The following is a 24,997-nucleotide window of genomic DNA, read 5'->3' as shown; positions in this document are numbered from 1 at the left end:
CCTCCCCTCTCCCTCCCTCCTTTCCCTCCCCTCTCTCTCCCTCCTTTCCCTCCCCTCTCTCTAGTCTCCCTCTCCCTACTCTCCCTCTCCCATTTCCCTGTTCCCCCCGCTCTCGCCCCTCCTCCCCCTCCCACTCTCCCCTCCTCCCCCTCCCACTCTCCCCTCCTCCCCCTCCCACTCTCCCCTCCTCCCCCTCCCACTCTCCCCTCCTCCCCCTCCCACTCTCCCCTCCTCCCCCTCCCACTCTCCCCTCCTCCCACTCTCCCCTCCTCCCACTCTCCCCTCCTCCCCATCCCCTCTCCCCCTTCCCCATCCCCTCTCCCCCTTCCTCTCCCTCCCTTTGTTTCTCCCCCCACTACCTCACTCCTCCCCCACCTCACCCCTCTGCCTCTCCATTCTCCCTTCCTTGCCTCTGGTTTTCAAAATTATAAGGTGTTTAGGTTGAGTGGATTGGAAGAGACTGACAAAGATCCACAGAGGGAATTGAGAATTTTATTTTTCTTTATTACTGATTTTTAATGTGTTACCTGAATATTCAATAGTAACTTCCAAAAGGCAATTGGATAAATACTTAAAAGGCAAAAATTTACTTCACTCCACTCCTCTCCTCTTTCTCCCCTCCTCTCACACCACTCCCCTGTCCGCCCTCCCCTTTTTCTTACCCCCTCCTCTCTTCCAGTTAACTCTCTTCCTACCTTCACACCCCCGCTCTCATTTTTCTGCAGTTAGCATAGCAATAACAATAACCATAATAGACTTTCACACACAAATAGTTGTATCTTCAAATCTGTGTTAATCTGCCTCTTTCATTCCATGGGATATCCTCAAATGTCTATGATATTATACAGTCATTGAAAGCTGATGGAGGTACTCATTCCAAAACTTGCTCATGGTCTCTGTTTGTGTAAACTTTGCAACTTTCAATAGCCCTGGGATAAAGAAGACTTGTTTTCAATATTATTCCAGTTGCCTCCAACAGGAATTACTGCACTTGTGTCTGGTCTCGACTGAAGCTTTCAAACACTGAGCTCTGGGTTAAATTCTGTGAACAGGAGCAGTCCCAGTTCCTGACAAGCAGTAGGATATGATGCAGGCAATCCGGTCCATCCTTCCAATCGGCTATGTATGTGCAGCGCTCTCTTCTCCAGCGCAATTTCCCAGTGCTCCCTCTTGGTTAGCGGAAGCCTCATCAGCACTGGCTGCGATTGCTTTTGTTGATCTTTCATACAGTGCTGTGTTGTGGCCCTCCCGATTCCGGGCAATTTCTATGGCAAAGAATTGAATTCTGGTAGCTGGGTGGAGAAATGGATGGAATCAGAAAAGCACATCAGTTCTGAAGAGAACTTTTACCTCCACAGAACAAACTGTCTCCTCATGCGTTCCTTTTAAAATGCTGAAGCTTTTCTTACCCCAAGGAGAGTTGAATACTCCTCCCCTTTTAGCCTCTTTTCACCCTCACCCCTAACCCCCCCCCCCCCCCCAGCCCCAATTCTCTCCCCCACTCATCCCTACCAAATATTGTGTTTTCCTCCACGTAATCTTTCGAGCAGTCTAGTCGTAGAAGCGTCCCGTAGTTGAAATCTTCGACCAGGGCTTCGAACTGCAGGCAGAAGGGTCGCCATCGCTGTAACAGGAGAGAAGGCAGACTTCAGAGAGCTGCACTGCTTCTTTCAGACCGAGTGTAAATTGTTTGTGCTACCCCAGGAACGGGCAACACCATCAGACAAAAGACGACAAGTAAATTAAAAGGAACTCACAAGTTTTGCCGCCTCCGATTTTAACTCCTCCTGATCCAGTATGTCGACTTTCATGTCCCTGAACTGCTTCCTGAACTCGTCATAGATCAGATCATCTTCTCTGGTCAGTTTGAGAAATCTTGGGTCAACTGAACAAATAAGCTTTGAAAAGAGCAGATGTACCATGAGTCACAATGACTGAATTTTGTATTGGAGGCAATGATGTGAAATAAAGGAATAAACCTTTTGAGTCATCACTTCAGACATTGCCTGGCATATTTGAATATCAACCAGTTCCCACTGGGAAACCCTGAAATAGTGACACAATCGCACGGGCCGTCTGCAACTGTGACACAGCCTTGAATCCTCTGTAAATCCTGACATACACCCAGGGAACCGCACACACAAGTATGGGATCTCGCCACAAATATCAACACACTTGCAGGGAATCCCCGGAACCACTGAAACGCTCCTGTAGACTCCCTGTAAATACTGACAAAGCCCCAGAATGCCCTGCAATTAACTGACACTCGCAGAGACCTGCTGCAAATGCTGACATATTTCCAGGGGAAGTGCTGATAGGTTTCTGGGCATCTGCTGCAAATAATGGTACGTTCTCATTCAATACCTTGCTATTAATGACAGAAGGAAGCTGCAAATGGTCACAAAACCTCAGGGAACATCCTGCTAATACTGATAGGGTCCCAGGCGGCTCCCTGGAAAACATTCCTGCCAATCCCTTGCAAATGTTGATATTCACAGAGCACCTCCTCAACCGAAAACAGACACATTCCTCCCCAATTCGTTATTACGAACACACTGTCAGGGCTTCACCTTGCTAATATTCACAATCCCAAAGGAACTACTGAACATAGACAGATTTCCTGGGCCCACTACTGACACATTCGTGAAGGAACTATGCGAATAGTTAAACATTTCTAGGAACACCCTAATAGTGACACATCCTCAGGGATTTCCACAGCCGTCCCGATGCTGGGTGGTTGGAAATAGAGGCAGGATTTCTTGAATTCAAATTTCCCAGCCGATTCTTGTTAGCCAGTATTTTGATTGGCGCCAGAATCATGCTGGGTGGTGTACCGAGGCTCATTAAAGTGACGTTGGCCTTTTAAATGCCTGGTCAATTGCCAGTTTCCCAATGAGATTGATATTGCAGTGAGGTGGTAAGGTTCTGAAGCCTGTGAAACGTGTCAGGTCAGTCAATTCATGAACCTTGGGGAAGCCTATCGTGGAGTCTGGAACCTTTTGACAGGTCAGTTTAAAAGCTCTTGCCATCTTCAAATATCAAATGTGATGGTGTATTATAATTTAAATATTTTTAAATGCAATGATTGATCAGAGGGCCCTGGTCCATTAAAATTAAGTGAGCATTCAATTGACCAGCATTACATTGTGTTCACATGCATTAGAATACTTTATCCAGCAGATAAAGTGCTCTTCTGCATTCTTCAGTATTCAGAATCTAATTTTAATCTGTCATCTGCACACTGTTCCTAGATATTTATGTTGATTTAAAGTCCAGACGTCTGATGAGCCTTTGAAAAGACTGAATAGATGGCTGGCCATCCAGTCAGGTAACTTCAAAGACTCTGAAGTATTGAGCTCTCTAGGGTTTGTTTATTCAGCTGTGTAATGGAATCCTATTTGAATGCATGGCTGAGCTCCAAGCTCAGCAGGGATTGTTCACACAAGCTGCACAGGGGGCTGTGAGCTTTGTTGTACTGATACTTTCATGAGCAGTTAATAGGATTGAAGTGTTTTGAAGAGAGTTTTTGAATAACTTTATTTTGAGGAGAGTTTTTCTCAATGGGAGTTTGAATGGGTGTTTTTTGATTGACGTTTTATAAGATAAAGGGGAGTAAACCGAATTTTTTTTATATTTTATGAACTTTTCAAAGACTTTCCCGTGTTATTTTTGGGCTCATGAGTTCAGTCAATAGTGGATACTGGGTGAGCAGTTATAGAGGGGAGATAGGAGATATTGGGGAGTATGCAGGGGCCATGGAGGATTGAGGGATGAGTGCTAGAATGCCTAACAGTCATACACAGAATTGGGCCAATATTCCAGAAAATGGAGGTGGGCCTTATCATCTGCCGACCTCAACATTCTTCTGCCTCCCTGCCTCAGGAAGCAGCAGCCCGGATTCCAGTCGTCCCCTGCTCCCTGGGGTGAAAATAACGAGTGCATGTGGGTTCATTCAGAACTTCGGTAAATGGCCCGAATCTCAATTCCCAAACCCATGATGGAAATGCAGCCCCCCACCTCAGCATTTGCCATTACAAACGCGATGGGCTGAATGGCCTCCTGTGCTGTAACCATTCTGTGATCCTCAGCGGCCCAAAGCAGGTCATTGCAGAAAGCTTTTTTTGTTACACCGATATAATGCACAAGTTTGTACACACAAAAAAAAACAATTCTGATGAATCCAAGCCTCACTGAAATTACTCCTTAATAACCGCCAGTCCAGGAAATACTTATTCTGTTTTGTATCCACTAATCTTTCCAAGTGAAGAACCATAGGTGGACTCAACAAATCCTGAAATGGTGAGTTCCTCAGGCTAGTCAAGTGTCTACAAGAAGCTCAGTCATTTCCTTTTGAATGAGTAAAATCAATTGCAGAACAATCTCTAATTTGCCCCCAGTGAGAACGCTACAGGAATTTGGACCACATGAGGCCTCAGCAATAACAACCACTTGCACTTATTTAACATTTCTAACATGGCCATCCCGAGGCATTTCAGAGAGGTGCTAAAGCGTCCTAAGGAACAACATAAGACTGTAATGAGAGAATATTTGACATCAAGCCACATAAGCAGATATTAGGATAGGCAACCAAAAAATTAGTCAAAGAGGTAGGCTTTTAGGAGCATCCTTGAGGAGAGAGAGCTGGAGAGGTTCAGGGATGGAATTTCCACAGCTTTAGGGTCCAGGCAACTGTAGGCACGGCCACCAACTGACGGACCGATTAAAATCAGTGTTGCGCAGAGGCCAGAATTGGAGGAGTGCAGAAATTTAGAATGGCTGTAAGAGTTTCATCAGATCCAAACTGATGGCGAGCTGTCTACAAAGAACAAGAACAAAGAAAAGTACAGCACAGGAACAGGCCCTTCGGCCCTCCAAGCCTGCACCGATCACATTGCCCGTCAACTAAAACATTTTGCACTTCCGGGGTCCGTATCCCTCTATTCCCATCCTATTCATGTATTTGTCAAGCTGCCTCTTAAACGCCACTATCGTACCTGCTTCCACCACCTCCTCTGGCAGCGAATTCCAGACACTCTACCCTCTGCATAAAAAACTTGCCCCGCACATCTTTGTAGTTTTCTCCTCTCACCTTAAAACTATGTCCCCTAGTAATTGACTCTTCCACCCTGGGAAAAAGCTTCTGACTATCTACTCTGTCCATGCCACTCATAATTTTGTAAACTTCTATCAAGTCGCTCCTCAATCTCCGTCGCTCTAGTGAGAACAATCTGAGTTTCTCCAACCTCTCCTCATAGCTAATAACCTCCAGACCAGGCAGCATCCTGGTAAACCTCCTCTGCACCCTCTCCAATGCCTCCGTATCCTTCTGGTAATGTGGTGACCAGAATTGCACGCAATATTCCAAGTGTGGCCTAACTAAGGTTCTATACAGCTGCAGCATGACTTCCCAGCTTTTATACTCAATACCCCTGCCAATGAAGGCAAGCATGCCATATGCCTTCCTGACTATCTTATCCACCTGCGTTGCCACTTTCAGTGACCTGTGGACCTGTACATCCAGATCCCTCTGCCCGTTGATGCACTTAAGGGTTCTGCCATTTACTGTATAATTCTTGCCTGTATTAGACCTTCCAAAATGCATTACCTCGCATTTGTCCGGATTAAACTCCATCTGCCATTTCTCCGCCCAAGTCTCCAACAGATCTATATCCCGTTGTATCCTTTGACAATCCTCTTCACTATCTGCAACTCCTCCAACCTTAGTGTCGTCTGCAAACTTACTAATTAGCCCAGTTACGTTTTCCTCCAAATCATTTATGTATACCACAAACAGCAAAGGTCCCAGCACTGATCCCTGTGGAACTCCACTAGTCCATTCAGAAAAGCACCCTTCCACTGCTACCCTCTGTCTTCTATGACCAAGCCAATTCTGTATCCATTCTGCCAGCTCACCTCTGATCCCGTGTGACTTTACCTTCTGTACCAGTCTGCCATGAGGGACCTTGTCAAAGGCCTTACTGAAATCCATGTATATAACATCCACTGTCCTTCCATCGTCGATCATCTTTGTCACTTCCTCGAAAAACTCGATCAAGTTAGTGAGACACGACCTCCCCTTCACAAAACCATGCTGCCTCTCACTAATACGCCCGTTTGCTTCCAAATGGTAGTAAATCCTGTCACGAAGAATCTTCTCCAATAATTTCCCTACCACTGACATAAGGCTCACCGGCCTGTAATTTCCTGGATTATCCCTGCTACTCTTTTTAAACAATGGAACAACATTGGCCATTCTCCAGTCCTCTGGGACCTCACCCGTAGCCAGTGAGGATACAAAGCTTTCTGTCAAGGACCCAGCAATCTCCTTGCCTCCCTCAGTACTCTGGGGTAGATCCCATCTGGCCCTGGGGACTTATCCACCCTAATATTCTTCAAGACACCTAACACCTCTTTTTGATCTCAACATGATCCAGGCTATCTACACACTCTTCCCCAGACAAATTGACCGCTAAGTCCTTCTCTTTGGTGAATACTGATGAAAAGTATTCATTTAGTGTATCTCTCCCATTTCTTCTGGCTCCACACACAGATTCCCACCTCTGTCCCTGAGTGGGCCTACCCTTTCCCTGGCTACCCTCTTGCTTTTTACATATGTATAAAAGGCCTTGGGATTTTCCTTAATCCTGGTTGCCAGTGACTTTTCATGACCCCTTTTAGCCCTCCTGACTCCTTGCTTAAGTCTCTTCCTACTTTCTTTGTATTCTCCACGGGCTTCATCTGTTCCCAGCCTTCTAGCCCTTACGAATGCTTCCCTTTTTTTGACTAATCTCACAATATCCTTCGTTATCCAAGGTTCCTGAAACTTGCCATGCTTATCCTTCATCCTAGCAGGAACATGCCGGTTCTGAATTCTTATCAACTGACATTTGAAAGCCCCCCACATGTCAGTTGTTGATTTGCCCTCAAACATCCGCCTCCAGTCTAGATTCCTCAGTTCCTGCCTAATACTGTTATAATTAGCCTTCCCCCAATTAAGCACCTTAACCCGAGGACTCCTGTTATCCTTATCCACCAGTACCTTGAAACTTACTGAATTATGGTCACTTTTCCCGAAATGCTCCCCTACTGAAACTTTGACCACCTGGCCGGGTTCATTCCCTAATACCAGGTCCAGTATTGCCCCTTCCCTAGTTGGATTATCTACATATTGTCTCAGGAAGCCCTCCTGTATGCACCTTACAAATTCTGCACCATCCAAACCCCTAGCACTAAGTGATTCCCAGTCAATATAGGGAAAGTTAAAATCACCTACCACAACAACCCTATTGCTTTTACATCTTTGAAAATCTGAATACATAACTGTTCCTCAATCTCCCGCCGGCAATTGGGTGGCCTATAGTAAATCCCCAACATTGTGACTGCATCCTTCCTATTCCAGAGCTCTACCCATATTGCCTTGCTGCATGAGCCCAACGAGGTGTTCTCCTGTCGCACAGCTGTGATATTCCCCTTAACCAGTAGTACAACTCCCCCACCTCTTCTACATTCCTCTATCCTGCCTGAAACATCTAAATCCTGGAACGTTTATCTGCCAATCATGTCCATCCTTCAACCAAGTCTCTGTATAGCAATAACATCATAGTCCCAAGTACTAATCCAAGCTCTAAGCTCATCTGCCTTGCCTGTTATACTTCTCGCATTGAAACAAATGCATTTCAGACCCCCAGTCCCACTGTGTTCAGTAATTTCTCCCTGCCTGCCCTTCCTCTTAGTCCTACTGGCCATATTCACTGGTTCCCAGTCCTTTATTTCACCTGCTGACCTATTGCTCTGGTTCCCACCCCCCTGCCATACTAGTTTAAACCCTCCCGAGTGACACTAGCAAACCTCGCAGCCAGGATATTGGTGCCCCTCCAGTTTAGATGCAACCCGTCCTTCTTGTACAGGTCCCACCTGCCCCGGAAGAGATCCCAATGATCCAGATATCGGAAACCCTCCCTCCTACACCATCTGTTCAGCCACGTGTTCAGCTGCACTATCTTCCTATTTCTAGCCTCACTGGCACGTGGCACAGGGAGTAATCCTGAGATTACAACTCTAGAGGTCCTGTTTTTTAACTTTCTGCCTAACTCCCTGAACTTCCACTGCAGGACCTCTTCCTGCCTATGTTGTCAGTACCAATGTGTACCACGACCTCTGGCTGTTCTCCCTCCCCCTTCAGAATGTCCCATACCCGATCAGAGAAATCCTGGACCCTGGCACCAGGGAGGCAACATACCATCCTGGTGTCTCTTTCACGACCACAGAAGCGCCTATCTGAGCCCCTGACTATAGAGTTCCCTATGACAATTGCTCTTCTGTGCTTTGACCCCCTCTGCTGAACAACAGAGACAGCTGTGGTGCCACTGCTCTGGCTACTGTTGTTGTTTTTCCCTGATAGGCCATCCCCCCCCAACAGTATCCAAAATGGTATACCAGTTAGAGAGGGGGACAACCGCAGGGGATTTCTGCACTGACTGCCTGCCCCTTCTAGCGGTCACCCATCTATCTCTCTGTACCTTGGGTGTGACCACGTCTGTAAAACTCCTGTCAATGACGCTTCCCGGCACCTGAATGCTCCTAAGTGCAACCAACTGATGCTCCAACCGATCCATGTGGTCTGTGAGGAGCTGCAATTGGGTACACTTCCTGCAGATGTAGTTGTCCGGGACACTTGAAGCGTCACAGATTTCCCACATCCCACAGGTGAAGCACTTCACCCCAGCAACTGCCATTTCTAGAACTGTTTAATAAATTAATTTAAATCTAATAACTGCTCCTTGTCTCCTTATTAACTATACGTTCCCTAGGGCTAGATTTCTACTATAAATGCTAAATTCTAAGAACAGTAATCCCCTGATTCTGGTCTAGATACCCTCTACTTATTCATTAAGTGATTAATTTATTTGGTTTAATTAGTTTAACAATGTTTTAGTTTCAAATTCAGTGTAGATTCTCTACCAGCCAATCAGGTCACAGATTTACCGTGACGCCACTTTTAATTTTTTTTTTAATCTAATGAGACACTAGGACAGGTGAAAGTGGTCATAGGTTATAAGGAGCATCTTAAAAGGTGGAGAGGTTGGGGGAATGAATTCCAGAACATGGGGCTGGACAGTTGCAGTAAGATTGGAATCCTGGAACTCCCTCCCTAACAGCACTGCGGGTGTACCTACACCACATGGACTGCAGCGGCTCAAGAAGGCAGCTCACCACCACCTTCTCAAGGGCAATTAGGGATGGGTAATAAATGCTGGCCCAGCCAGCAATGCCTACGTCCCGTGAATGAATTTTTTTAAAGAGAATGGGTTCACAAGAAGCCCGAAACTGTTCAGTGGAGGTCAGGGTGGGAGAGGGAAGAGGGCAGGCTGTAGGCCTCAAGGAGGTTACACAAATAAGGCCATGCAAGACCCTGGAGGGACTTGAACGCAATGATGAGGATTTTAAATTGTAGGTGTTGGGGGAACTGGGAGCCCCTGTAGCTCAGCAAGCGTCGGAGTGATGAGTGATTGGGCATTGGTATGGGACATGATGAAGGGCAGAAAAATTTTGGATGTGTTGAAGTTTCCAGAGGGTGGAAGGTGCGGCGATCAGTCAGGAGAGCATCGGAATAATCGAGTCAAAGGCACAGAATCTTAACAGTAAAGGAGGAGCGACTATCCCTTAAATAAAAATATTGCAAAGAACTGTACTTACATTGAAATAAATCTCGGCATGTTGATAGGCTTTCATAGCCCATATCATTTCCAGGTTTGGCTGCAAAACAACAGGCAGATTAAACACTAAGTTAGGGGTTGCAGTTAATACAAAGCTTGTGACAAGATACAAGACGACATTCATTTGTTTAATTGACAAATGAATTTCAATACAGGTAAGAGTGGTGGTGCACATGAATAGGGAGGAGAAGGCACAAGCTCCTAGGAGAATAAGAGTCTGAATTGGGCAGTGGAGCAGAGGGATCTGGAATGCCGTGTCTGAGAGGGTGGTGGAGACAGATTCAATCGTGGCTTTCAAAAGGGACGTGAATAAGCACCCGGAAACATTTGCAGGGCTAAGGGGGAAGGGCAGGGGGAGCAAGATTAGCTCAATTACTCTTTTAGAGAGAGGACGTGGACTCGATGGGCCAAATGGCCTCCTGGGCCATAACAATTCTATGATCCTATAGACCAATAGCTACGACCAGATTGACTGAGTTCAAATGGTATAACCTTGTTTCCTGTGAAAATGTTTTCAAAATCATGAACACGAAATGCTATCCCACTTCGAAGGGTGGCCGTCTTACTTTACTTCGAACCCTACATCCTCCTCCCAGAGCCCTGGGTAGAACCTTCTGTCCACTTTTATCCATCCTGTGGCACCTGCTGTCTGACTGTCTTGGGTGTTCTGGTGCTTAAAAGCCTTGCTCACAGACCAAAGATCAGCAAGGTTTCAAAGTGATGGATCGCCTGCTGTTAGTGTCCTGCGAGAAACTGTTTCATGTTTGGTGTACAGGAACAAACCTTCCTCTGTGTCCAAATGCAAAATACTGCAAATGCTGGCAAGCTGAAATAAAAACAGAGAGTGTACGGAACATAGCAGCATCTGTTGAAAGAGAGAAACAGTTAACCTTTCAGCTCAACAGCCTTTCAGCAGACCAGATGAAAGGTCTTCGAGCTGAAATGTGAACTTGACTTCTCTCTCCACTCGATGCTGCCTGACCTGCTACTTCCAGTATTTACTGTTTATATTTCACCATGTTTTTAATTCAAGTCCTGAGGATATATTGGACCTTTTTTTCTACATCGCTTCAAATGAAAAAAAAAGATTTTTGTGAAGAAAATCAAGAACTGTTACACTGGGTGTCAGAAAGCCAATCTTTTCCATTGCATTGCAAAACCCTTCCATCTCTGTTAAGACTTTGTGAAAGGTGAGTGGAAAAATCACAGCTGTATGGAGTTTGCGTAGACAGGAAACTTTAGCGGGTAAAGTGTCTCTGCTTGGCTGTGAGACTCTTGTTCTGTCAAGTCTTTAAGTTAAGTCGATGACATGACAGGGTGGGGAATTTTGACATTTTGGTTATTTGGTATCATTACACATATATAAACTGTATGATTTCAACTAAGCAATTCTGATGGTCCCTATAAAGACCTATATTTATGCAGATCCTTTCACAACCTCAGTGTCTCAAAGCGTTTCACAGACAAGGTAAGTATTTTTTAAATGTAGTCACTGCTTTTCCATAAGCAGTGAGTCTTTATGACCTGTTTTCATGATGTTGGTTGAAGGACAAATATTGCCCCAATGGAAGTGACAGCCTAGCTTGATGACCCGGGAAATTCAAAACCTTTAATAATGAATGCAACAGACACTAGCAGGTAGGTTAGCAGATCACCACTGCAGTAACACACCTCCTGACTCCCCAAAGCCAATAAACCATTGATATAGCACAAGGCGGGAGATGAATTCTCCACTTGCAGTGATGACTGCAGCTTCAACAGCACTCAAAAAGCTCAACTCCATCCAGGACAAAGATTGGCATCGCATCCACTGCTTGTAAACATTCACTCCCTTCCTCCACCACTGGCACACAGTGTGTACCATCTACACGACGCACTGCAGCAACTCATGAAAGCTCCTTCGACAGCACCTTCCAAACCCACAACCTCTACCACTTAGAGAGACGAAGGCAGCAGATGTAGGAACACCACCTAGAGCAAGTTCCCCAAGTCTCACACAAGTCTTGAAACTGTTTCGCCGTTCCTTCACTGTCACTGGGTCACAATCCTGGAACTCCCTTTTAGATAGAAGCTTTTTCCCAGGGTGGAAGAGTCAGTTACTAGGGGACATAGATTTAAGGTGAGAGGAGAAAACTTTAGAGGAGATGTGCGGGGCAAGTTTTTTACACAGAGGGTAGTGAGTGTCTGGAATTCGCTGCCAGAGGAGGTGGTGGAAGCAGGTACGATAGTGGTGTTTAAGAGGCAGCTTGACAAATACAGAAATAGGATTGGAATAGAGGGATACGGACCCCGGAAGTGCAAAATGTTTTAGTTTGACAGGCAATATGATCGGCGCAGGCTTGGAGGGCCGAAGGGCCTGTTCCTGTGCTGTAGTTTTCTTTGTTCTTTGTAACAGCACTGTGGGTGTACCTCCACCACATGGACTGCAGCGGTTCAAGAGGCAGCTCACCACCACCTTCTCAAGGGCAATTAGGGATGAACAATAAATCCTGACCTTGCCAGTGATGCCCACATCCCAGGAATGAATAAACAGAGAGAAGCAAAGATTGAAGTAGTGTGCTTGGCAGCAGACAATGAGCAATGAGAGGAGGCAGCTGAAGAGAAAGACAAGGGAAGGGAATTCCAGTGAGGAATGGGAGGCTGAGAATCAGGCCGACAACAATGCAGGAAAGAGAACAATTTGCCAAGATTAACAGGGACTGTGACAGGGTGGGAACTGTAATACAATATTTCTTAAACATAAAAAAGCAAGACGCCAAAATTAAATACTCACATCATTTCCATATGCATCTGCTGGTAGGGACAGGGCCTGTGCTGTTGAAATCAATTCAGCACCACTCTGGGAGGAGAGGAGACAGAAATAGAGCCAGCGATCAGTCTGTGTTACCGGCTGTAACCCTAACCATAACCACAGCCCAGCTTGAAAGTAATAACAACAAAAAAATCATTTTCTTGCAAATGATTGCAAGTGATTATTTATCATTTGCAGCAGGGGGTTCCGAGGCAGTAAAACATCACAGGATTCACAAATAATTAAAATAATACAAAACATTCCGTTCATCAACTGCACACAAAGGGTTTTGTTGCAATATGAACTCAACAAATCTCTGTTTACAGCTCTGCATGAACTTGCATTTCTATAGTGCCTTTCAAAACTTCAGGATGTCCCAAAGTGCCTGACAGCCAATGAAATATTTTTGAAGTGGAATCACTTGGGGTGTAGGAAGTGCAGGTCCTAAATGAAAATGAGGTAAATAACCATATAATTTGGTTTCCTATGGCATTGGCTGGGAGATAACTATTGAGTTCAGACACCAGGAGAAATCTCTTTGAATAGTGCTGTGGGATTTTTCACACCCACATGAACACACGGCTCGGGGCTGAGTTTACCATCACACCTGAAACATTGCATTTCTACCAGTGAAGTCACGTTAACTCTGTTAGTTTTGGGAATTATATATATTTTGTAATTCGAGATTCTTCAATTAACTGTTCAACACCAATAATATTCGAACTTTAACAGCATTGAGAAAGAGCAGCAATTTTGTGGGAATACCACTACCTGAAAGTGTCTCTCTGAGTCAGACATCATCTTGACTTAAGACATACCTCAACAATCCACCCTTGTGCTGGGTCATTATTCTGGAACTCTCTACCTGACAGAATTGAGGGAAACAGCGAGCTGACCTTCTGGCCCCACGTTCAATCCATCAGCACCGCTGCCTTCTTCCAGCTTCGTAACATCACCCAACTTTGCCCCATCTCAGCCCACCTGCTGCTGTGAAACCCTCATCCATGCCTTCATTACTTCTGAGTGCCACTATTCCAACGCTCTCCTGCATTCTCATGGTGGCCTCCCATTTTCTGAACTCCATAAAACCGAGCTCACCCAAAACTTTGTTGCTGCGTGCTAACTGACACCCACTCCCATTCACCCATCACCCCTGTGCTTGCTGCTGTGCATTGGCTCCAAGTTCACCAGTGCTTGGTTTTCAAATGCCTTATGGCCTCTCCCCTCCCGGTCCCTGTAATTTTCCAGGATCTCTGCACTCTTCCAATTCTGGCCCCTTCTGTATTCCCCAATGTTCTGTATTCTACAACGATCATCGCCTTCAAGTGCCTGGAACCCAAGCTCTGGAATTTGCTCCTGAAACCTCTCTGCCTCTGTACCTCACTTTCCTTCCTTAAGACACTCCATACAACCTGCCTCTTTAACCAAGCTTTAGGTCACCTGTCCTGCTATTTCCTTATGTGATTCAATATTAATGTTTATGACGATGCTTCCTTGGGTCATTCTGCTATGTTAAAGACACTTTATAAACGCAAGTTAGTTTATGAGCTTCATCAACATGGGCTACAGCAGTGGAAGCTCGGAGCCCAGCATTTGCTCAGGGCAGGAACAGATACGACACCCACATCCAGAAAACAACATTTCGTAAAGGTAAACACTTGAGTCAAGCAATATTTGGGAGTAAGCAACACCGTGAATGCAGCAGTTGGGGAATGAGGGTACTTCAGAGACTTAAATGAAGCAGCTTTGAGTTGAAAATCATGTCAATATCTGGGTTACAAAAAATAAACTAAGTTTGACATTTCCATTGTGTCTTCCATGACCACCAGGTGTCCCAAAGTGCTTTCCAATGGATGAAGTCAATGTGTGCACACTGCAGGCTCCCAAAAGCAGCAATGTGACAATGAGCTGGATGATCATCGACTGTGAGCCATGTGGCCATTGACAAAGTACCGCGGGACGTTCCTCGGTGGAGCATAAATAAAGATTCCCTCAGCATCGGCTCAGGCACCAGTCTCGGGAGTTTGGGGCTCGAACCCGCAGGCATCTGATTCCGAGGCGTTGAGGGCAGCTTCCTAAGGCAGGACTTCCACCCCCCCCAAAAAAAAAACCCCCAACTGAACTGCGGAGGATTAGAGAAAGTCTAGGTGAGGGGGGGGGGGGGGTGGTATTTGGATTGAGGGTGAGGGGGGTATTTGGATTGAGGGTGAGGGGGGGATATTTGGATTGAGGGTGAGGGGGTGAGGAGGGGGATATTTGGATTGAGGGTGAGGAGGGGGTATTTGGATTGAGGGTGAGGGGGGTATTTGGATTGAAGGTGAGGGGGGGTATTTGGATTGAGGGTGAGGAGGGGGTGAGGGGGAGTATTTGGATTGAGGGTGAGGGGGGTATTTGGATTGAGGGTGAGGGGGTGAGGAGGGGGGATATTTGGATTGAGGGTGAGGGGGGTATTTGGATTGAGGGTGAGGGGGTATTTGGATTGAGGGTGAGGAGGGGGGATTTGAGGGTGAGGGGGATATTTGGATTGAGGGTGAGGGGGGTATTTGGATTGAGGGTGAGGAGAGATATTTGGATTGAGGGTGAGGGGGTGAGGAGGGGGGTATTTGGATTGAGGGTGAGGGGGGTATTTGGATTGAGGTTGAGGGGGTGAGGAGGGGGGTATTTGGATTGAGGGTGAGGGGGGTATTTGGATTGAGGGTGAGGAGGGATATTTGGATTGAGGGTGAGGAGGGGGGCATTTGGAGTGAGGGTAAGGGGGGTGAGGTGGGTATTTGGAGTGAGGGTGAGGAGGGGGGTATTTGGGTTGAGGGTGAGGGGGTGAGGAGGGGGGTATTTGGAGTGAGGGTGAGGGGGGTATTTGGATTGAGGGTGAGGGGGTGGGTATTTGGATTGAGGGTGAGGGGGGTATTTGGAGTGAGGGTGAGGAGGGGGTGGGTATTTGGAGTGAGGGTGAGGGGGGTATTTGGAGTGAGCGTGAGGAGGGGGTGGGTATTTGAAGTGAGGGTGAGGGGGGTATTTGGATTGAGGGTGAGGAGGGATATTTGGATTGAGGGTGAGGAGGGGGGTATTTGGGTTGAGGGTGAAGGGGGGATATTTGGATTGAGGGTGAGGAGGGGGGTATTTGGGTTGGGGGTGAGGGGGGTGAGGAGGGGGGATATTTGGATTGAGGGTGAGGGGGTGGGTATTTGGGTTGAGGGTGAAGGGGGGATATTTGGAGTGAGGGTGAGGAGGGGGGTATTTGGGTTGAGGGTGAGGAGGGGGGTATTTGGGTTGGGGGTGAGGAGGGGGGATATTTGGATTGAGGGTGAGGAGGGGGATATTTGGAGTGAGGGTGAGGGGGGGGGAGGGTCTTGGGGAGTGTTGCTGCTCTCACCAGAGATCCCAGACCAGCCATGCTGCTGCTGCTGCTGCTGCCGGGTCAAGGGTCAGCGGCTCCCCCCCCTTCACATGAATAAAAACCCGGGAACCTGGTTATTTATTTCACATTCTGACCCCCTCCCGCCTTATTCCTCTCACCTGATGTCGGGGATTTTAATTGATCGCGTTTTTTAAAAAAAAAAGAAGCCGCGGGGCGGGCGGGTTCAAAGGTCAAATGTTGCCTTTTTCTGTCTCAATGTTTTGTTACATTGACTCCGATGTTGCCATTTGAGCTGCGGGGATTTCCCAGCCTCTGGGTCCGGGCTCCTCCTGCCTCCGGCTCCCGCTTTTCTCTCTCTTTCTCCTTTTTTATATATTTTTTTGCTGTTTAAAAGGTGGGTTGTGTGAGTTTGTGTGTGTGTGTGTGTGTTTTTTCCCGTGGTGCTCCGGAGGTTCCCGGATGTCTGTGAGCTGAGGGTGAAAGAAAAGTGAGAGAGAGAGAGAGAGAGAAAAATCATCATCATCCTCATCCTCAGAGAGAGAGACAGGGGAGAGAGGGACAGGGACAGGGTAAAGAGGGAGAGACAGGGAAAGGAGAGAGAGAGAACAGGCGCGAGGAAGAAACACATCGGGGAAAGCAAAGGGGATAGAGTGGGAAAGACAGCAGGGAAAAGCTGAAGGCCTCTCAGTCCAGGAGAGAGGAGCAGACAGAGGGAGAGAGAGAGAGAGGAAGAGGAGGGAAAGGGAGGGAGAGAGAGAGGGAGGAAGAGAGGGAGAGGGGGGGGGTTTAACACTGAGGCTGGTCTAAGGATATTCCAATGAAGGTGAAGGACTGACAGGAGAGGGAGGGAGGAGGGGGAACAGGAGGCTACTCCCCAAGCTCAGTCCAACAAGCAGAGTCTGCTTCTCACTGTTCATTTTATTAAAACCTACACATTGGAGCTAAAGGAGAAACTGAAAAGAGGTTTTGTTGATGAAGGAGAGGCGGTGGCCGCCTCCTCCTCCTCCTGTTTCCAGAGGAAGTTACATTAAAGAGGACAGCCACCTTTCTCTCTCTTGCTCTTTCTGAGCTTGTGAATAATGGACTCTGACTCCATACTACATGACAAGATAGTGGAATACATGGTAAGTTGGAGATTTAAGCTCTCAGTATTCTGTCTGATTTGTTTGGCTTTGAAAGTAACAGTTGAGTGTTTTGATGAAGTAACAGGCTTGATGAGTATAGTGTGGCTGATCTGTTATATGGGTTTTCAGAAGGTGATTAACAAAGTACCACACAAAGGATTTGATAGAAAAATTAAAGAGGCAATTACAGCATGGCTAAGAAAGCTGACAGTAGAGTGGTGAAGGGGTGTTTTTCAGACTGGCAACAGGTATACACAGTTGTGTTTCCCAGGAATCAATATGAAGACTACTTTTTTAATGTATGTTAATTACCTGGACTGAGGCATACAAAACAGAATTTCAAAGTTTGCAGATGACACAAAACTCAAATGTAGCCGAACATGAGGAGAGTAACAGATTTGAGGAGGACACAGTCAGATTTGTGACATGAGCAGCTAATGCAATTTAGCAGAGACGAGTATGAAGTGATGTGACTTGCGTAAGAAGAATGAAGAGAGGCAATATGAACTTAATGGAACATTATTAAAGTGGGTGCAGGAAAAGAGAGATTATTTGAAGTTGGAAGGATAAGTTGAGAAGTTGGTAAGACATAAAGGAACACTGGTTTTGTTAATACAGTACAAGCATCAAATACAAATGCACAGAAGTTACACTAAAGCTTTATCAAACACTGGTTAGGCCTCAGCTGGAATACTGTGTTCAATTCTGGGCACCACACTTGAAGGATGGCAATACCTTGGGGAGAATGCAGAGGACATTTGCCAGAATGGTCCACTTCAGTTAGGTGAAGAAACTGGAAAAGCTGGTATTGTTTTCCTTCACATAGAGAAGGTTAAAGGGAAATTTAATAGAGGTGTTCAACACCATGAGGTGTTTTAATAGATTAAGTTAGGAGAAACTTCCTAATGGTTGAAAACAAGAGGATACAAATTTAAGGTATTTGACAGAAAAATCAGAAGAGAGATGAGAATTTTTTTACCGGAGCAAGTTATTGTGACCTGGAATACCTGACGGACAGTAACTTTGGACAGGGAATTGGATAAATACTTGAAGTGGAAAAATTGGTAGGCTACAAGGAAAGAACGGGTGAATGGGACAATTTGGATAGTTTTCTCACAGAGGCAGCAGCTATGATGGGCTGAATGCTGTATGATGCATGAAGATTCTACGCTGATGCTGTTTATACTGTACAGTCAGGAATATTGCTGAGTTCTGGTGAGGAAGGATGTTAATGCCTTGGGACTGTGGTCATGTTCTGATTTCTGTGAGAGACATTTGGTCTAAAATATTTTTGGATATTATTTTTGTTCATTACTGTTGAATTTAACAGGTGCTTCCAGCTTCTGAGTTGGGCTGTGTGTGTTTTTTCCTGACTTCAGCCAAGTCAATAATGAAGCAAACTTCAGAAGGAAAGGTGGGATGAAGGCAAGCTCTGAGAAACACTCTCCCACTCTATCTGTCTCTAGTCATTGAAATCAATGTTCAGAAAGTGGATTATTGTCGTCTTCTTAGGCAGTCCTTTAGGATCGAAGATGACTTGCATCCACTCCAGTTTGATGGGTTCTCAGATGGCTGATGAGTCCAATGTGTGATCTGCAGACTCTGGCAGATGTTGGGTAGGTGGTGGTTCAAGGGTTGGGTTGGGGATTCGTTTGGAGGTTTGAGCACTCTCTCCGACACCTCGACTCCACCACTGCACGTTCCCAACAAAGTCTCTCAATGTGTTTGGCACCTACCTGAATGAACCTTCTCCATTTTGGTCAGTCACAAGCCAGAGACTCTCATGATTCATCAGGGATGCTTGACCTCATCCAGCATGCTTTGAAGACATCTCTAAAGTGTTTCCACTTTACTTCTGGGAGTGTCCTGCCACAACTGAGTTCTGAGTAGAGCAGTTGCTTCGGGACTCTGGTGTCTGGCATATGAACAATATGACCCACACAGCAGAACTGGTTTTGAGTGATTAACACCTCGATGCTGGCCATGTTGTCTTGGGAGAGGAAGCTGCGTTGGACCACCTTTCTTGCCCCCCTGGATTTGGAGGATCTTGCGAAGGTGGGCGTAGATTGAACAGTTTCCTGTCTGTTCTGGAAAATATCTATGCACCTATGGGTAACTTGCTGGAGGTGAGGTGCAGTTTTGCAGAAAGTAAGATGGAGAAGAGGGTTGATGCAAGGACACAGTCTTGTTTGATCTCATTCTTCACTGACATAGGGTGGTTCTGTTGGTGAGGATCACGGCTTATACATGATTGTGGAGTGGACAGAGGATGGTGACAAATTTGAGAGCTGCCAAATTTCAGGTGGCTCCTCCATAATCCTTCACAGCTGACAGAGTCAAAGGCTTTCGTGAGGTCAAAAAAGGCCAAGTATAGTGGTTGGTGCTGTTCCTTGCATTTTTCTTGGATCACCACACAGTGAAGATTGTGTCTGTGGTGCCTCTGGCAAGGCAAAAACCACAATGCAACTCTGGCAGGAGCTCTCCAGTCACTCGAGGGAGGCAACTGAAGGGGATGCTTGCAATGATCTTGCTTGGCCGCAGACAGGTGGACTCCTCTGTAGTTAGTGCAATCGGACTCGTCTCCCTCTTTCTTGAATGTAGTCACAATCACAATGTCACTGAGATTCTCTTCTTCGTGCACTCCTTTACCCAGATGATGGATATGAGCTTCTACCTGTATCATGTTTGATAATTTCAGCAGGGATTCCATCTACTCCAGAGGCTATGTCTCTGCCTCTCCAAACCCATGACGGGGAAGTGGATTATTGTAAAAGACAGCAGGTTACCATGGACCATGTCATTAGCACATCAGGAGTAAAAAATAATGCTGAGGCCCATTTATCTTAAAACACTGCCAAACAAGACAAAATATTGTGTTTATTCTCTCCCCTCCTATCGCTCTGTTTTTAACTGAAGCTTTGGAGTTTATTATTTGGGGAGAGGAGGTTCGCTATTAATGATAATGGATCTGTCAGAAAGCAGCAGTTGGATGGAGAGGCCCAGGTGCGATCACAATCTCTGAACATCCCTCGCCAGATGTACCATTACTCTCTGAATCTTTTTATTATCTAGTTTTTGCTGCCTTAAATTCACAGGGAGAAGTTTGGACACTGATTCTTTCTAATAAATCCGCTTCAAGTTCATATATTTTGTTTCCTGTGTTTTTGCTGTGAATACATTGGCTCTCAGAACTCCCCAAAAACATTGATCCACAATGAATAACTTTCTTGCAAGTGTGGCCACAGTAATAATTCAGGGAAATGAAGTAGTAGGCTCAGGCACAGCAAGATCCCACAATACCCCATTGATATATATTGTGGTGACATTGATGATGGATGAATATTGGACCAGGGCAAGGGGAGAAATCCACTCCCCTGCAAATGCGGCAGTGGAGTCTTTGACATCTTCCTAAATAGGCATCAGATTGGCATCTCACTCCAAGTACTGCCCCTTTGACAACAGAGCTCTCCCTAGGTCTTGCACAGGAAGTTTCAGCGGAGATTATCAGCTAGGTATTTGCATGGGTGCATAAATCTGATGACTGAAGATGTAACCGTTCTACCCGCTAGAAGTTCACGTTTTCTTCTTCATCCTTTTTGGTATAGAAATGTTTCCTGTTGAATCCTTTCTTGAAAGCAGTGACAGTTCACTGGGCTTTGATTTCACAGGCACGAGGGTCAATGGAACAAGATTGGAGTTGGGGCCCAGGCTGATCCTCATGCCCTTGTGGATCCAGGATTCTGAGCCGATCCGCAGCATCCCTTCCTTATCCTTCTCTCCGCGCCCCCCCGCCCCCCCACCTCCCAATTTGAGATCAGTTAGCTCAGCACAGATCAAAGCTGGTCCCTTTGGGTATATGTTTGCTGTATGAGGTGATGCTTCGAGCCAGCTCCGAGCATGTGACGATATTGTAGTGTTGGCTCCTAACCTCCCTCTGCCTGAGTGGCACTCGGAGCAAATTGTACACTGGTACTACAGCTTCACAAATCCAAAACTGGAAGGTCAAACACATCCCACTGACAAGGGAAAAAACTGATGCAGGCATTGATAAGTTCAAGTCCAAACTGCCTTTGACCATTTAGAACCCAATTACTTTGACTGGGTTTACGGTTTGGATCATTCTGCTTGGTTTTAGGCAAGAGGTTACAAATGGATTTTTGGATAGTTTTACGCCTAGCATGTGATTCCTGGTGTGTTGGACATATCATCTGTAGTAGGTTTGTAAAAAGAGTCGGTTATTTTTAAATGTACATTCTTTTGAAGGGGGCGGGGGAGTGAAAATTTTCTTACAATTAATAACCTGATATCCTTTTGTCATGGAAATCATCTGAAGCAGTTTTGCATTGAATATTCTCAACTTAATTTCAGTGTTTTGTACAAATGGTAAATTAACCTCAAAATATTTTTTTGTTCGATCAGTGCAGTGAGGAGGCCAGTTGACCGATCTAGCGCATCCTTGCATAATAAACCTATGGCACCCCCATCATTGGCCAACTGTCCCTTGATTGACTCTGGTTTCCATCCACTGCTCTCTGAACAAGTCTTTAGTTCTGAGAAATATACAACTACTTTGGGCCTTCATCTTTCACCACACTGTCATATATCAGTTTCTTTTACCTTTTTGTAATCACCCTCTGTGGCCAGTACAGTGGATGTAAAACACTCAAAAAATGGCGGTTTAACATACCAACACACGAACAAGGAACAGGAGTAGGCCATTTGGCCCCTCGAACCTGTCTACCATTCAATAAGATCGTGGCTGATCTGCTAGTAACCTCAAGTCTGCATCTCACCTACCCCCCCAATAACCTATCACCCCCTTGCTTCCCAAGAATCTATCCACCTCTGCCTTAAAAATATTCAAAGACTCTGCTTCCACCGCCTTTTCAGGAAGAGAGTTCCAAAGACTCACGACCCTCTGAGAGAAAAAAATTCGCCTGATCTCCACTTTAAATGGGCGGCCCCTTATTTTTAAACAGTGACCCCTAGTTCTAGATTCTCCCACAAGAGGAAACATCCTCTCCACATCCACCCTGTCAAGTCCCCTCAGGATCTTATATGTTTCAATCAAGTCGCCTTTTGCTCTTCTGAACAGAGGATACAAGCCCAGCCTGTCCAACCTTTCCTTAAAAGACAACCCACCCATTCCCGGCATTAGTCTGGTAAAGCTTCTCTGAACTGCTTCCAATCCATTGACATCCTTCCTTAAATAAGGTGACCAATACTGTTAAACAAGAGGTCACTTCCTACTCCCTTTTCACACCGTAAACTGGTTTGTCTCTTTTGTGATATTAACTTAGTTCATCAGGCATGAGCTGTGACTCACTGGCTAGCACTCTTGATTTTGAAGGTTATGCGTTCAGGTCCAAATTCGTAGAACAACAGGTCAACAGGTTCGAGCCCTCGAGCCTATTCTGGCATTCAGTGAGATCAGGGCAGATCTGTAACCTAATTCCATATTCCTGCCTTTGCTCTTCATATCCCTGTAAAATAAAAAATTTATCCAGCTCCAATTTAAAGTTTGTGGAAGAGAGTTTGAAACTTCTTCTAGCCTATTTTTTTAAAATTAATGATTGATTCAATAATTTAATCCTAGACTCCCCAACCAGTGGAAATCATTTCTCCCTATCTACAACATCTGTTCTAATGAAATACCTTGAAACCTTTAATCATATCATTCCTTATGTTAACCTTCTTAAGAGAATATAACCCTAGCCCGTGTAACGTAATGCTTGGGGTCCAGGTATCATCCTGGTAAGTCTACACTGCACTACCTGCAAAGCTAATATACCCTTCAGAACTACTCACATTGCTCCAGATGTGGTCTAACCAGGGCTGTGTCAAACTGCCATTGTTTGGGTGAGAAGTTAAATCAAGGCCCTGTCTGCTCTGTCAGTTGGATATAAAAAAAAACCCATGACACTTTATGCAGAAGATCCTGGTGTCCTGGCCAATATTTATAACAAAACCTCACTAAAATACGTATTGTCACATTGCTGTTTGTGGGAGCTTACTGTGCTCATATTATCTGCCACCTCTTTTGCATTGCAACACTGACAACTCAACAAAAGCTGTAAAGTGCTTTTGAATGTCCTGAGCTCATGCAAGCTCTTTGTATCCTCAGTTCTATGCAGGCATTTCAAAGCCAATCTACAGCATGGAAATTTAATTTTATCATTTGAACAATAGAAACTACATGTGTTTCTCTCTCTCTCTCTCTCTCTCTCTCTCTCTCACTTGAATTTTCATTTCCTCATTTCAGTCCCTGTTGTGCAGCTTATTTTCCCTCATCGTGCTGAAACCTGTTGGTAAATGGCGGAGTTTCAATCTCCTTGGAGCTGTTTGACTTTGCTCTGTCAGCCTAGAATTAGCCAAATGTCACAATTGGACCAGGGTTCAAATAGTGAGGTTTGTGGTTTGATCTTTTAAAAAGTTTAATCCATTTCCTGAGACTTTTCCTCCCCAGCCCCTCCCCCTCTCCCAGTCAGTTTTTTATGCCTGCCCTGTCCAGAGCTGGAGTTGTATCGAAACTTTTGGTTTAACCAAATAAGTGACCTCCTCGTGATTCAAGTGGACACATTAATAACAAGGAGAAACTCTGATGTAAAAGATCTTGTGATGCAAGGGGAGTTATCCCATTTCCCTGATTAATATTTATCCATTCATCAACATTACTAAAACAGATGACCTGATCATTACCACATTGCTCTTGTGGGATCTTGCTGTGCACAAATTGGCTGCCACGTTTCTTACAACAGTGACGAAAAACATTGGCTATAAAGTGCTTTCAGGTGTCCAAACATTAAGAAAGCTAGAGATTTACATTTCTTCTTTCTTGCTGTGTAAGTGCTAATTAGACCATCAGGAATATATCTGTCAATCATAATAGGCTTGTGAAATATTTGTGCAGCTCCTTTGGATCTTCTCCTGAGTCCCAGGTGCTGTATAAATGAAAGTCATTGTAGATTGGGTCCTTCTGATCCTGGGCTGCATCTTGAATAGGGGCCTGGGATTGTGAACTAACTGAAATACTGCTCATTACCCAACATAAATTGGAGACCTGTGTAACTTGATTTGAGCAGGTGATTGGTCAATCCAGTGGATGGTGGAATGCAGTGCTCCTGGTGTACGTGGAATTCTCTGAGGTCCAGGCACAGTTATGCACAGGAGCTTATGGAGATGGGCAATGCACTGTAGGGTGATGGTGTAAGCAAAATTGACTGAGTGGGACACGAAGAGCAGAGCAATTGAAATTTAACTCAGTAAGAATATTAACTTCAAGACAAGGAGGAATTTGATGGTTGATGCACAAAGAGCAGAGAAGGGAGGTTTATTGGATAGCCCCTGTCAGAGCTGCACAGACATCATTGATCAAATAGCCTTATCCTCTACTGATCATTCTAGGAAACTTAACGTGGTATCGTATTGAGTTGATGTACAGATCAACCATGATCTAATTGAATAGCAGAACAGAGCAAGCTTGTGGCACTGAATAGTCTCCTGCTGTTCATGATCTTCCCTTCCCTGTTGAGGTTTTGGGGAAGGAACAGCACATGATCAGTGGAATGCTACCTGTCTGAGTAAATGCAAATACAAAGAGAGGTGAACAATTATGGCCGCTTTTTATTACAACAGAGAAGAGCAGGGATGATTTAATAGTGGTGTTTAAAATAATGAAGAAAGGGAATTGGGTAGATAGAAACAGAGAGCATTAAAAAACTTGCTTTTTTTTTTACACAGAGGGTTATGAGTCAGTGGAATTAATTCCTGGAGCTAGAGATCAAGGCAACGTTTAAGAAGATGTTTGTTAGATGCTGAAGGAAAGGGGAATAAAGGGATCTGGAAAGAGTGCGGGTTAGGAAATTGGGGATAGACATCAACATGAATTGCGTGGGCCAAAGGGTTTCTTATGTGCTATGATTTTGTTATTTCTCTGTAACGTGACTTGAGGTGCAGTTGATAGAACAGGTATCAACACAGCTCACTAAGAGAAAGTTGTGTTGTTGGT

General features: G+C 45.3%; 2 protein-coding genes across 5 annotated transcripts in view; one reads left to right on the top strand and one right to left on the bottom strand.

Annotated features, from left to right (window-relative positions):
• Positions 1-480: 480 nt before the first annotated feature.
• Positions 481-15,947, bottom strand: pbdc1 (polysaccharide biosynthesis domain containing 1). 2 transcript variants are annotated; one of them, XM_078565398.1, is made up of 6 exons: positions 15,881-15,947; positions 12,490-12,555; positions 9,697-9,756; positions 1,758-1,898; positions 1,513-1,624; positions 481-1,292 (listed from the first exon to the last, which is right to left on the bottom strand). In XM_078565398.1, the coding sequence occupies exons 1-6, from the start codon at positions 15,899-15,901 to the stop codon at positions 1,120-1,122; spliced, it is 573 nt and encodes a 190-aa protein (XP_078421524.1). In that variant the 5' UTR covers positions 15,902-15,947; the 3' UTR covers positions 481-1,119. The 2 variants fall into 2 exon arrangements, with proteins under 2 accessions (XP_078421524.1, XP_078421525.1); XM_078565399.1 differs by lacking the exon at positions 15,881-15,947 and adding an exon at positions 10,500-10,542 and having other exon boundaries at positions 12,490-12,561.
• Positions 15,948-16,182: 235 nt separating this feature from the next.
• LOC144694796 (F-box/WD repeat-containing protein 1A) overlaps positions 16,183-24,997 on the top strand; it is a 34,681-nt gene continuing 25,866 nt past the window's right edge. For 2 of the 3 annotated variants that reach the window (XR_013579825.1, XM_078565397.1), the window contains exon 1: positions 16,799-16,989. Coding sequence is in view for 2 of the 3 variants with exons in the window: in XM_078565397.1 (XP_078421523.1) it covers positions 16,945-16,989 (45 nt within the window). In the remaining variant the exon portion in view is untranslated. Of the gene's footprint in view, positions 16,990-24,997 lie in introns of all 3 variants that reach the window. The other variant, XM_078565396.1, reaches the window with a different exon arrangement.

This window comes from Cetorhinus maximus, chromosome 20 (assembly GCF_964194155.1).
Source record: "Cetorhinus maximus chromosome 20, sCetMax3.hap1.1, whole genome shotgun sequence".
NCBI lineage: Eukaryota > Metazoa > Chordata > Chondrichthyes > Lamniformes > Cetorhinidae > Cetorhinus > Cetorhinus maximus.
The sequence above is the reverse complement of the archived record's forward strand: the minus strand, read 5'-3'. Positions and strand labels throughout refer to the sequence as shown.

Bases quoted from the DNA above. Each gene is read 5' to 3' on its own strand.
- pbdc1 (XM_078565398.1), bottom strand. From the start codon at position 15,901: ATGGCTGGTCTGGGATCTCTG. The intron at 12,556-15,880 runs GTGAGAGCAGCA...CTCTCCTCCCAG, and splicing joins TGGCTGGTCTGGGATCTCTG to AGTGGTGCTGAATTGATTTC. The intron at 1,293-1,512 runs GTAGGGATGAGT...TTCTCCACCCAG, and splicing joins GGAGGAAAACACAATATTTG to CTACCAGAATTCAATTCTTT.